General features: G+C 35.5%; 1 protein-coding gene across 1 annotated transcript in view; it reads left to right on the forward strand.

Annotated features, from left to right (window-relative positions):
• The window catches only part of LOC128983265 (protein dissatisfaction-like), a 41347-nt gene that overhangs the window by 15307 nt on the left and 13744 nt on the right, over positions 1-12296 (forward strand). Inside the window, exons 4-5 of the mRNA XM_054402503.1 lie at positions 9482-9711; positions 11983-12093. Coding sequence (XP_054258478.1) covers positions 9482-9711; positions 11983-12093 — 341 coding nt within the window. The remainder of the gene's footprint in view (positions 1-9481; positions 9712-11982; positions 12094-12296) is intronic.

The raw sequence follows: 12296 nt of genomic DNA on the forward strand, positions 1-12296 counted from the left end.
AATAACTACTTAACTTCTTTGCAATTGCTCGATTTCGAGCAACGTGTTTACTAGTTACTTATTATACCAACCACACTGATAAATCGACTTCCAAATAAGACTTTTTTAATTACTTTAACAAAATCTGCCTGACCATACCATCCTTAGGTTGGGTTAGTTTAAAATTATTACGTGGTCCCTTAATTTGATCTTTTTGTACTTGGTGTCATTTACTATTGCCTCTTACACTATTTACTCCTTTATATACAACTTGCATACTAAAGGGAGGGGTGAGAGAAGGTGGTGGGGGGGTAAAGAGAGAAGGGGGAGAGAGAGAAAGGAGAGTTGATGTCTGATATAGCCGTGCTATTGCCCCTAATGTGGGGCTTTTCTTCCTCACCTCCACTGTTAATGCAACCATCTCAGTTAAAGTCCTTCTTTTGCCACAAAGCTTCCTGTCTTAGAACCTCTTTTACATTACGGCCTGCTTAATTGTCGTCCTTTGCAATAAAAAAATCTCAAGTTGTTAAAATTTCCAATTTTTATTATATTCCGATCGTAATTGGTTATAAAATATTTTATAGTTGGAGGGTGTTCGGCTTCGTACGCAAAAATGACAACTTTTGGTCAACATTGTGTATCCTCTTAACCGACCTAATTTATCCTAAAGAATAAGAAAGGATATCATCCTAAGGGCCATGACATACTAAACTTCTACTTTTATCAAAATTAGGCAGGTCGTTTTTGCAAAGATCCAACTTGTCCGTTATTCTATGGGTTTAATTAAAAAATTCACCATTAAAAATACAAATGCTCCTGCTGATTTGATCCTCAAGAGAAATACGAAATGTTATCAAAATCGGACCAAAGGTGTGGTCTGTAGCTCTGTACACATCCACACAAACACATGTAGACTCACAGACTCACACAGACATCACCTCAAAAACAACTTTTTTGTGTTCCAAAAACTCAAACTGAAAAATACTTTCTCCATACTATGTATAGGGAAAGAAGGAAATCACTGAAAGCAGGAAACAAACTACATAAAACTATTGACATTTTTCTAATTTAAAACCCCTGACGAGAAGTTACAGCTGTGATTACAAGTCGTATCAATGTCTATCACTTGAGGATCAACAGTGTTATAATTTGGAGTTAAGGGTGTCTAGGGTCGCACCTCCCCTTGTTTTACACCAAGTGAAAGGGTCAAATCCCCCCCCCAATCCCCCCCCTCACACCTGGCTTCCTCCCATAGCCGTTATCTCTACAATATGGACTCACAACCCTTGTAAATTATACTTTGTGGTACAAAATGCATAAATTTGAAAGTACCATGATTATTTCCTTGTGCGTTATAATCTCTAGGGGCGCTAAGCGCTTTAAATTATACAGCAAGCACGGATTCTCCAACTTTTGACTACTTTTTTATTACTAGGTACCGTATTGAACAAATTAAAGCTGGTTTGTAGAAAACGTAAGGGGAGAAATGGGATATTTAAAAAATCTTAGTACCCAATGTCGTGTTATTACAATTTCGTAATTTTTTATCCATATACCCAGAGTAGAGGAGTAAGAAACGCTTCTTTTAAAACAAATAATATTATTTAGTAGGAACCATAGCAGCAATTTCTGCTTTTTGGTTATGTATACGAATTGAAATTAAATAGGTACACACCTTTTTACACATTTAGTCGCGGTCTTCCCCTGACACGATACATTTAAACACTGCATTACCATTATAACCTTAAAAAACAGTCCACTAAAATAAATAAACATACAAATACAATAGACAAAATTTGTCTATGCAAATACGCAAGGTTTACATCAGCTGATATATTTAAAACAGCATATAGAAACACTGTAGCAGTTCTTCCATTACAAAATGAATGGATATTTGATTTCTGTGGGGCAGAGCAGGAGTATGTATGACACTTCTGATATTTTTCCCACCGTCCTTGGAAACCTTAAGCTTTAAAATGAATCCTTAAGAGACATGTTACCTTTTTCCTAGCTCGAGATATTTCGTGGGGACCGATTCACTTTCAAAATTAAATATGTAGATATATAGATATGGATATAGATAGAAGATAGATGGATAGAATATAGATATTACCTAGTTAATCTTCCAAATAATAACTCTTTTCCTAGCGAAGTGTAAACAAATATACTAGACAACAGATTGAATATTAAAACCGTAAGTTTGTATTACCAAAGCTCAGCCACCAGGTAATATTTTGTATACAACAATAAAAATCATCCCCTTCCCTGGTCAATACTTGAACAACTCTCTTTCTACAGGGGGTAAGATTGTTTCTTTGTTGCCTGTAACACCCGACTCATGGCGTGTAAAAAAACTGTGTCTTGACTCAAATAACTTACAATCTGACCAATTGTATACAGCATTAATACTTTGGGGCGAAATTTCATTTTAGCGAATTTCCCATATAGGGAATAAGCTATTACCGTAGCACTCATGGTAAGACCTGGACCCGGGACCGATTTACTTCATCATTTCGAGGTGCCTAGAGGCCAAAAACACCATCAGTTCAAATTCATCGGTTAGCACGATAACTCGAGCAAAAATGATCCGATTTTGCAAACCAGCATGATCGGACTATGGGAATGGGGGTTTATTAGGGGTTTTATGGGGTAAAAATAATTTTTTCCCATTTTTTACCCTAAAAACACAAAATTTCACAATTTCTTTCTAAACTATTTTGAACAGCTTAAAAAACAAATAATTTAATATATTGAAGCGTTATTGTGTGCCTAATGGTTACAGAAAAAATTAAAAAAAAAATTTAATTTAAAATTCCTTTGTTATTCTTATGGAGAATAAATCAAAACTGTTGTAGTTTTCTGGTTTATGAACATACTAGCTGTACCCGCGGGCTTTGTCCCGTTTTACTTCATAAGTGAGCTCGTTCGCATGGCTCAATTCACGTCCTGGTTGGTTTAGGTTGGAGCTCGCTTGCGCTCACTTGCCTTCAGGTTAGCTCGTTCACTACGCTAACTCGCCTCCAGGATGAAGTTCGTTCGCTACGCTCACTCACCTTTTGGTTGCAAATTAGCTGTTGTCAAAGATAAAAAAAAAATAATAGTGCTGCACCCTGTTGGTAATCCTTGTAAGTTTTTAATGCTTTTGCATATCATAGAATCAACTGATTAGTTGAAACAGCTGACTAAATTATTTAATTCCCTTGTAATATGAATACTCATAAGGTTAACATGGGGAACTATAGAGCCACTGGGGCGGAGCCCGAAAGGATTTTTGAGATAAGAATATGCCTATATGTTAATCGGGAATGTGAGCTATCATCATGCCAAATTTCAGCAAAATCCGTCCAGTGAGTGGTTAATGCATTCACTTGTCACAAACATACATCCATACATACATCCATACATCCAAACTTTCTCATTTATAATATTATATATATATAATATATATATATATATATATATAGTAGGATTTTGATCGAATTTGAAAAATACATTAATTTCTTACTAAACTATTAACCTTTTAAACAAAACCCCCTTTTTTACCCTCCCTGTTGCAGCAATCATAAGTACTCGTTAAACTACTTCTATTTCAATAGGGAATAAATGTGATATATTTAAGGACGCATTTTAGTGTAAATCCAATCAGGCAAATGAAAATCCGCTTAGTCTGCAGGTTTGCTATGGTGGGTGTATTTTTATCTTTGCTCCGGCGAGTGTGTTGTTACACATTCATTAAATGGTTAAACATAATCTAGTTGGGTTGTTAGTACTGTAACTGCTAGCTATTGTTGTTTATAATAAGTTCCCAAAATATATATTATACAAAACATTAATTGTACAGCTAAAAATAAAACTAAATCATTACACAAAAAGCCTTTGCCGTAATTAGCTCAAATCCCATCTACAAGGGTGTTAATGGCCTCTCAATCTTAGCCGCTTCTTGAGCTTTCTTTTATCCACTAAGCCTTTCTTGAATCGCTTCGCTACTTCTTAGCATTCAACTCTTTTCTGGAGAAATCTTAATTCTCCCATGGCTGACAAGTTTATTCCATCTCTCTTGATATTTTTTCAACACAGAGGTTGATACTATTATTCAAGTATAATTTTGTTGTTTTGTATACTATTGTGATTGATTATAGACTTTGTATTTACATCTTAGTCAGGCTGACACATAGGACAATAAGTTTTTAACGATATTATATAATTTTTTTCATTATTTCAATTTTTTCAATACCAAAGCTGTTCTTATATAAGTTGTTTGGATATTGAGAACTACTGTGATTTTAATACTTTTATAATTTCGATAAGTTTTCTTTGAAATGGTAACCATACAATTTATTTAACCTGTTATATTTTGAACACTTAAAAATCATCGTCAGTTTCCTGGGATACTGGATTATGTTTGTCTGGGTATGCTGGCCAAAAAGTATTACTTTATATTTGTATATACAAATAAAAGTAACTTTAAACGTATTTACCACCGTCGGCAAACATGTTAAGTTCTATAGAAATTTGATAGTTAAATCAGTTTGGTGATGTTAAAAATTATAACAAATTAACAAAACCTAAAAAAGTTTGCTTAGAATTTAAAGCCCAACAATGTAAGCAGTTATAAATATTTTACACTAAAGTATATAAGTATATTTCTACTTTTGTATCCCTAACAATTCTTAGGGACTATACTCGAGTAATAATGTACTTCAGCTATACCTTAAGTATTATACCGACCACACTGATAAATAAACTTCCAAATAAGATCTTAATTAGTTTAAATTACAAAATCTTCCTAACCTAACCTAACAACCCTTAGGTTAGGTTAGGTTAAGTTATATTATTAGGTGTGTTTGGTATAATACGCAAGTACTTTAAGGTCTTCCATCGTATCTCCAAAGCCCAAAGAGTAAACTTGGTCTATTTCGTTATATAGTCTGTTTGATGGAACCTGTCTCCTTTCATCACTTGGGACTAGCCAATAATTTAAGTTAGTTGGATGGACAAGAGACAGGCTCCATCATACAGACTATAATACATAATCACAAAGCTACTACTGTACTTCTAAAAAAATCGTTACTTTTAACTCATTTGCAAACAAAAAAACTATTCTTCGATTAAATTCATGCAAAAAATATAAATTTTTGTCTAAATTCCTACATTTTCGTCTCCAGCGACTTCCCCTTTGCCCAGCATCCTAACTTCAACAGCAATCAGCAATTTCAATATTGGCCCAGTAAAGTGCTTTTCCGTCGCTCCGTTCAACCGAGTAACTTTCTTCGCCTAAGTTAAAAAGGGTTGATCAAGCCGGGTAAAGAAACTGGAAAATTATAAAGTTTTATTGTCTTTCATCCGGAGATTCGCTGAGTTTAACCGACTATTCGAGCGGAAAAGCTTTTTCAATTAAGCGACGGTTCTTTCATCAAAGATTAAGTGGAATAAACTTTTCTTTATCAAGTTTTCTTGTTAACATTAAGTTTAAAACTAAAATTGTAGGATGTGGATTTGGTAACTGGCGTGTTTTTGCATGGATATGTCAAGTACACAAAACTGTGTGAGTTTTGATTTAATAAAATCTTGGTTGGCTTTCGCAACTAAAAAAAATCATCGTGTTGTTAAACCTATTTATAAGGTATATTATTTAATTAATTTTCTTTTGTTAATTTCTACGCCAGTGGTATATATATATAGAATGGTGAAAACCCTGACATTGTTGTCAACCTTAGTTACAACACAATAATTTTCTAATTGAAACATGTAACAACTTTTAATTTTAAACATCTTACTTCCTACAACTTGTCTTACATAAACGTATTTCAAATTTTAACATTTGTGAAGTAGTAAACATACAATCTTTCAATTAACTCGAAATTTTACAGTGTCGTGAAGACTCCATCAATTATACTTAGTAAAAAAGGGTTCGTCTTTTAAATGAAACTCTACATGGTAATACAATATTCATAAAATTTCTGAAAATCAGTATTTACTTTACTACTGTCAGTTTTGGCTTACTATAGATTCTTTTTTAAACCAGACAAACTAAAGCAAAATCAGGAATTGAAAAGTTCCTTTTCAATGTAGAAACTTTCTTTTTCGATTGTTTTTTAAAAAGGATCATTTTATTTTTAAAGATAAGTTCGTAGCACCATTGACTTTGAAGACTGCAAGTGTACTTTTAATCATTTTGTAAAATCTAACGCCAGTTGTAGTTTGTGTTTTGAATAAAACACAAATTATGCGTTTGAGATTGCTGATATGTAAGCTAAAGCTACTAAATTTATATGTTTCTTATTTTTTGTAAACACTTGCTCTTTCGGTTATCATTACAAAAGAAACATGATAACTCAACAACACATCGAGTTATTTGAAATAAGTGTACATTTTGATGAAGTTAGAGGAAAATAATCGTAAATCTAATTTTGATCGTTTGGTTACAGTGGTACCAGCGAACAAACCATAAAAAATAGTCTGTAAAAAAAACTTAAAAGTGATGACAAACAACAAAGTAAAGAACTCTACATAAACTAGTAAAAAAAATTGTTTTTAGCTATTCCACAAGTGAGATTGTTTAATTTCAAAGAATGGTTAAGACTAAATACGAAACAACGGTAGCACTTTGGGATTTAAATACATTGTCAGACATCTGAAATTCTCCTGCACGATAAGTCTTAAGTTGTTTTCAGTATTCCTGAAGAAATGCAGAGACAATTTGAACTTTTTAATTGGTAAACGGATTTTGCTCAAGTTCATTAAGCTTATCGGAATCTTCTTAAGGAAAAAAATACAACTTTTCAAAGTACAGTATATTGATCGGCCAATTTAATTAATCTAGCTTACAAACGAAACTTTACTTTTAATATAGCCCAGATATGTTTATTTGCCCTTATTTACTTCAAACGTACGCCATCACAAGTAGATAGGCCTATTTGTGGATCTTATTGTTCCTAAAACCACTCTAGAAATATATTGAATTTTAATAGTGCAAGTAGACTTAGTATAAAAGTCGGGTTTCATGTATGTTTCATGTTGGTTACCTTTCGGACAACCGATTTCGAATAAATGTTACATACCTATTTATAATTGATTTTACATTTTGTTCATTATTTGGTTAAAATGCCAAAGGGCAAGAAATATTTTATAACTAAGCTATTTTTTCGGCTGATAAATACAGCTGTGCGATTGTCATACGAGTCTTTGTAAATTTTCATGGATTTTATCGCTGGATATCGCATAAACTTAACCCTGGCCGTTTATGTACACTAGTAACCAAAGGTTTAAAAATGGCCTATATGTCCCTTCAGTTGAGTGTTTGAACTCAGTCAGAATTTAAACAGAGATGGACCCATTGATGAGAAATCAATTTTAAATAGCTTAGGCTACTTATAGTGATGATTGTAACCTGATTGAGGCATGCGAATAACTCTTTCTGCTATATTATAAATCTGCATTCAACAATTTAATTTATTGTAAATCGCCAATTTTTATTTCCCAATAACTGTCTTAAACAAATATAATCTTTGAACGGTGAATGGTTATTGTGGTACTGTATTCGTTTTTCTGACTAAATTGTTGAATGTCGAGTCTTTCGTCACTTCTGGGCAAGCTCGCTCTGTCTGGAGAACATAGAAGACCGCTGTGGGTCCAAGCCTTGGTATCTCATCTCTATAGACGCCAACCCTGGAAATAAGCTTTAAACTCAGATGCACAATTCGCACATTGGTTCCCTCGTGAATCTATATCAGATATGTTTAAGATATAGTATTAAGACTGGAACGGGTGGCGTCGTCCTGTAACCCAGCTACTAGGAGGTCACGAATTGTGGATATTTATAGGCATGTAGTGTGGATGCGATACTCCCTGGTGTGGATTAACGTCCGCACTAGTACTATCCTGAAAATTTTACCAATTCGTATATACCAAGGCAAAAAGTGGTTCGGATTCCACTAAAATTCCCGTCCCTTAGTTGCCATTAGCTGTATGGGCTATTAATTAACAGATGTGTCTAAGGAATGAGTCGGCCTTAGTCACTAACAAGACTACAAGATCCACTGAGTACTCTACACTCATCTCCATTCATACTTGGCTTAAGAATACCTACTTTGTATGATCGCCATTTCATTGAAAAGTATTAAAGTATGTATTATTCATTCCAGTGGATAACCTCCACCTCATCTCTACTATTAGCCACGTGGCCATTCACCCCCTAGTCACGCTACCGGTTACATGTGTCGTATGATCTCCCCCCTCCCCCCGTGACGTCACAATTAATTGCCCCCTGCTCCATGCTCCATGATCGTAGGGGATGCTGATACTGCAGCCGCTCTTTCCCACCCTTGGATCTTCATCTTCTCCGGATATAACGAGCCACTTCCGCCACCGTTCTGTTTGGCTTTGGCTGATTTTGTAGTCGAATAGGCTTGTGGTTTTTCCGTGTAGCTGTAATTTGACGAATTTGGTGTGTTTTAAAACTATAGACAATTATTACTACGGTATTATTGCTTGTACGTTTACTATTTATAAAAATTTCAGTTTTATAGAGTTGAGAATAATTTCAAAACATGTCTACGTCCGTTATAGGTATGACTAGCGTGGCGTGGTGTATGTACGAGTATTTCTTTGTTTATTTTTTATTGCTTGTTATTCAACCAACTTTAAAACTGTACTTTGGTAAAATAAAGCTATCTAAGTTTCTCAATTGCTTTTCCTCTAGTATTACCTCAATTTAAACAGTGCTAATGTTGTTACAATGTTGGCGTAATGTTGTAACACATTTGTAATATTGAAGTAGACATATGGAACAGGTGTTGCCAATGTTTTATTAAAAAAAGACTTCGTTGAGTGAGCCAGTCACAGAATTCGCTAGTGACAAATTTTTGTTTCTGGCAGCGTTTATGGGTCATAACAGTTGCTATAGCTCTCAATAAGTTATTACATCAGTTTTTCTTGGTTAAAAAACATATATTCAACAGAAATTGGTAATTTAGATCAGCACACTGTCGGTGGCCACATTAACTACGAAAATTTTGATTAAAAACCTGGCGACAACAAAGGTAACTGTTTCCCAAGGGAAGCCTGATAGAGATAGAAGTCACATTAAACCTCAAGGTTCTCAGTTCTACCAATACTAAACCTCATTCTTATTTCAGCTGTTCAACATGAGAGGGGTCATGTAACTTCAAGTTTCCCAAGGGAAGCCTTATAGAGATAGAAGTCACATTAAACCTCAAGGTTCTCAGTTCTACCAATACTAAACCTCATTCTTATTTCAGCTGTTCAACATGAGAGGGGTCATGTAACCTCAAGTTTCCCTAGGTAGCCTTATAGAGATAGAAGTCACATTAAACCTCAAGGTTCTCAGTTCTACCAATACTAATCCTCATTCCTATTTCAGCTGTTCAACACGAGAGGCGGTCCAGTAACCTCAAGTTTCCCTAGGACAGCCTGATAGAGATAGAAGTCACAATGGCCAAGTTCTCAGTTCTACCAATACTAATACTCATTCTTATTTCAGCCGTTCAACACGAGAGGGGCCCCCGCAAACCCAAGTTGCCCAAGGAGGGCCTCGTAGGAGAGCAGAGTGTGACGTCAGGGCCCCTTAAACTACCACATCCTCCCATGTTTCCTCCCCCGCCATCCCTCAAGTCTCCTGACGTCGCCACGCCACCTCATCACATGTTCCTGCCTCACCAACCTCCGCCACCGGGCCTACTGCAGATCCTCATGTCAGCTGAGAAATGCCAGGTAAGAAGAGTCGAAAACTATGAGGTTATAGCGGATTGAACATTCGTTTGGGGCCTTTATTTGTTAATTTTCTCAAAGTGTAGATTGTTGCGTTTTTTTATTTTGTTGAAATTGTAATTTTTAATGGGGATTTCCCAATAAATCCCATAAAAAACCGGAAAAATCTGATTTTCTCGAAAACGGCCCGAACGATTTTGATAAAAATTTAGTATGTTGTAGCCCTTTAAATTCTGAACAAAATGGTACAAATCCCATTTCTGTAAAAATTACGGTTCAAAAGTTATGGTAAATTATGTTTTTTTCCTATAAAAACCCCATAAAATAAAAAATAGGATTTTAGAACAAAATAGGATTTTAGAAAAAAATACGGTTTTAATTTAACATGGTACGAGCTGTTGGCCCGTCCTACGTACGGGAATTGAAAAGTTTTTTCGTTTTTAAAAATTTAGATTTTTAATGGGAATTTTCCCATAAAACCCCATAAAATAACGGAAAAATAGGATTTTCCCAAAAACGGCCGGAACGATTTTGATAAACATTTTGTATTTTATAGTCCTTTATATTCTGAACAAAATGGTACAAATTCCATTTCTGTAGAAATTACAGTTCAAATGTTATTGTAAATAATGTTATTTTCCAATAAAAACCCCATAAAATATCGGAAAAATCGGATTTAGACAAAAATGGCCTGAACGATTTTGATAAAAATGTAGTATGTAGTCCTTTAAATTCTGAACAAAATTGTACAAATCCCATTTCCGTATATTTATTCTCACCGCTTACACATGATAAAGGTTGTTGACAAACTTATGGAAGAAAGTATGTGTCAGAATGCTGATACCGTTTATTTCCTTTTGTATTCATTCTACTAATTTGAAAAACCTTATGAAATAATTTCTTTTTTAGACCTGCATAGCTAAACAAAAGATTTTTCCTACAGTTACCTAACAATGTACATGTTCTCTCACTGATTTGAGAAAGCAAAGTGGCCAATTCGCTCATCAGTGAGATAATGTTAACATTGTCTCACTCTAATTACTTTGTCTCACTCCAGATTTGCAGCGTGAAGGCACGAAATAGTGAGCGCGTAAATGCAGGCAACGTCGTATGCGCGCGAAATACGTTGGCAGCACTGGCTGTAAATCAGCTGGTCAGTTGTTGTACTGTTGTATTTGTCCCTTCACATTAAATGTTATATTAAAAGTTCACTTCTGTGTAAAAATAGGTTATGTTTCTTCACAAATTTATTTGTTTTATGGTAACTGTAGGAAAAGTATAATGTGCAACTCGAGTTCAAAGTACAATTGCCTCACTCGAGAAACCATTCCTCACTCGCCTACGGCTCGTGAGTAAGGATTTCTCTCGAGTGAGTCAATTGCTCACTTTTCTCACTAGTTGCACAAATAACTATATAAGGATGGTTTGAGGATAATCTTCAACATTGTAATCCAAAAGTCGTACGTAAAGGTTTTACATATTTCGAGGACAAACCCTTACAGTAGTTTCCTCAGTTATTGAGAGAACATGGGTCCATTCAGTAGTCGAGACTGATGAAACGTTGGACAACTTAGAACTGAACTAATCTTTCCTTTGTCTGACTGACTCTGCGGTCTAAGGACCTAATCTTATTAGTTTCGAGGCTGAAAGGAGAGCCAGCGATGTTACAGAAACTGAAGGGTATACAACGGCAGTAAGTAAGCTTATTAAGACGATAGCGCTGGTCAGGCTTAAGTCAAGGGCCTGTGGGAGTTCACACGTGGGCTTCATGATTAGACAATGTGCCTGCCCGCGTGGGATCTGTCAGCTGATTGGTCCAGCTGCAACAATCGATCAGCTGTAACTCTTCTCTCGACACGTCATCACCGCTCGCGGGGGAGGGAGATTGCTCTGTAATTGAGGTGGAAACATTAATGCCCCGTGAAATTCGGGGGGTTTGTAGTAAATGGAAAGGTTCTCCAAAGAGTTTTAAGATTAGTGGAAAAAATGATTATAGTTTCGAAAAACAATTGTTTTAGTTAATCAGAAATTATATGGTACACGCAAATTTGACTGCTATACTCTAGTGAAATGCATAATAGTTTTTAGGCTACGTTTAAAAGAACTATAAACTTAAAAAATTCAATATTTTTTCAATTTCCCTTCAAGTTCGCCTCAACACAGAATTAACGGGTGACCATTAACTCATATTAACACGACATCCTTGCATACAAAATATGAAATTAGCAGCAAATAATTTTGGAAAGAAGGTTTGATAAAGAACTATAATTTTAGGAGGTGCTATGGAGCAGCAAACAAGAACACGATAGGTTATCCACGATGGGTATCACATCTCCAGTAGGACCACCACCTCTCGCACTCTCTCCCTCCTGGGAGGTGTTGCAGGTCAGTGTAGCAGCTGTTGCATGGTTGTGTCGTGTTGTGTTGTTGTCTACGATGGGTACCACATCCTCAGTAGGACCACCACCTCTCTCACTCTCTCCCTCCTGGGAGGTGTTGCAGGTCAGTGTAGCAGCTGTTGCATGGTTGTGTTGTGTTGTGTTGTTGTCTACGATGGGTATCACATCCTCAGAAGGACCACCACCTCT

Source organism: Macrosteles quadrilineatus, unplaced genomic scaffold (genome assembly GCF_028750875.1).
Source record: "Macrosteles quadrilineatus isolate MER2022 unplaced genomic scaffold, UCM_ALF_1.0 Scaffold_1__1_contigs__length_201487025, whole genome shotgun sequence".
Classification (NCBI taxonomy): domain Eukaryota; kingdom Metazoa; phylum Arthropoda; class Insecta; order Hemiptera; family Cicadellidae; genus Macrosteles; species Macrosteles quadrilineatus.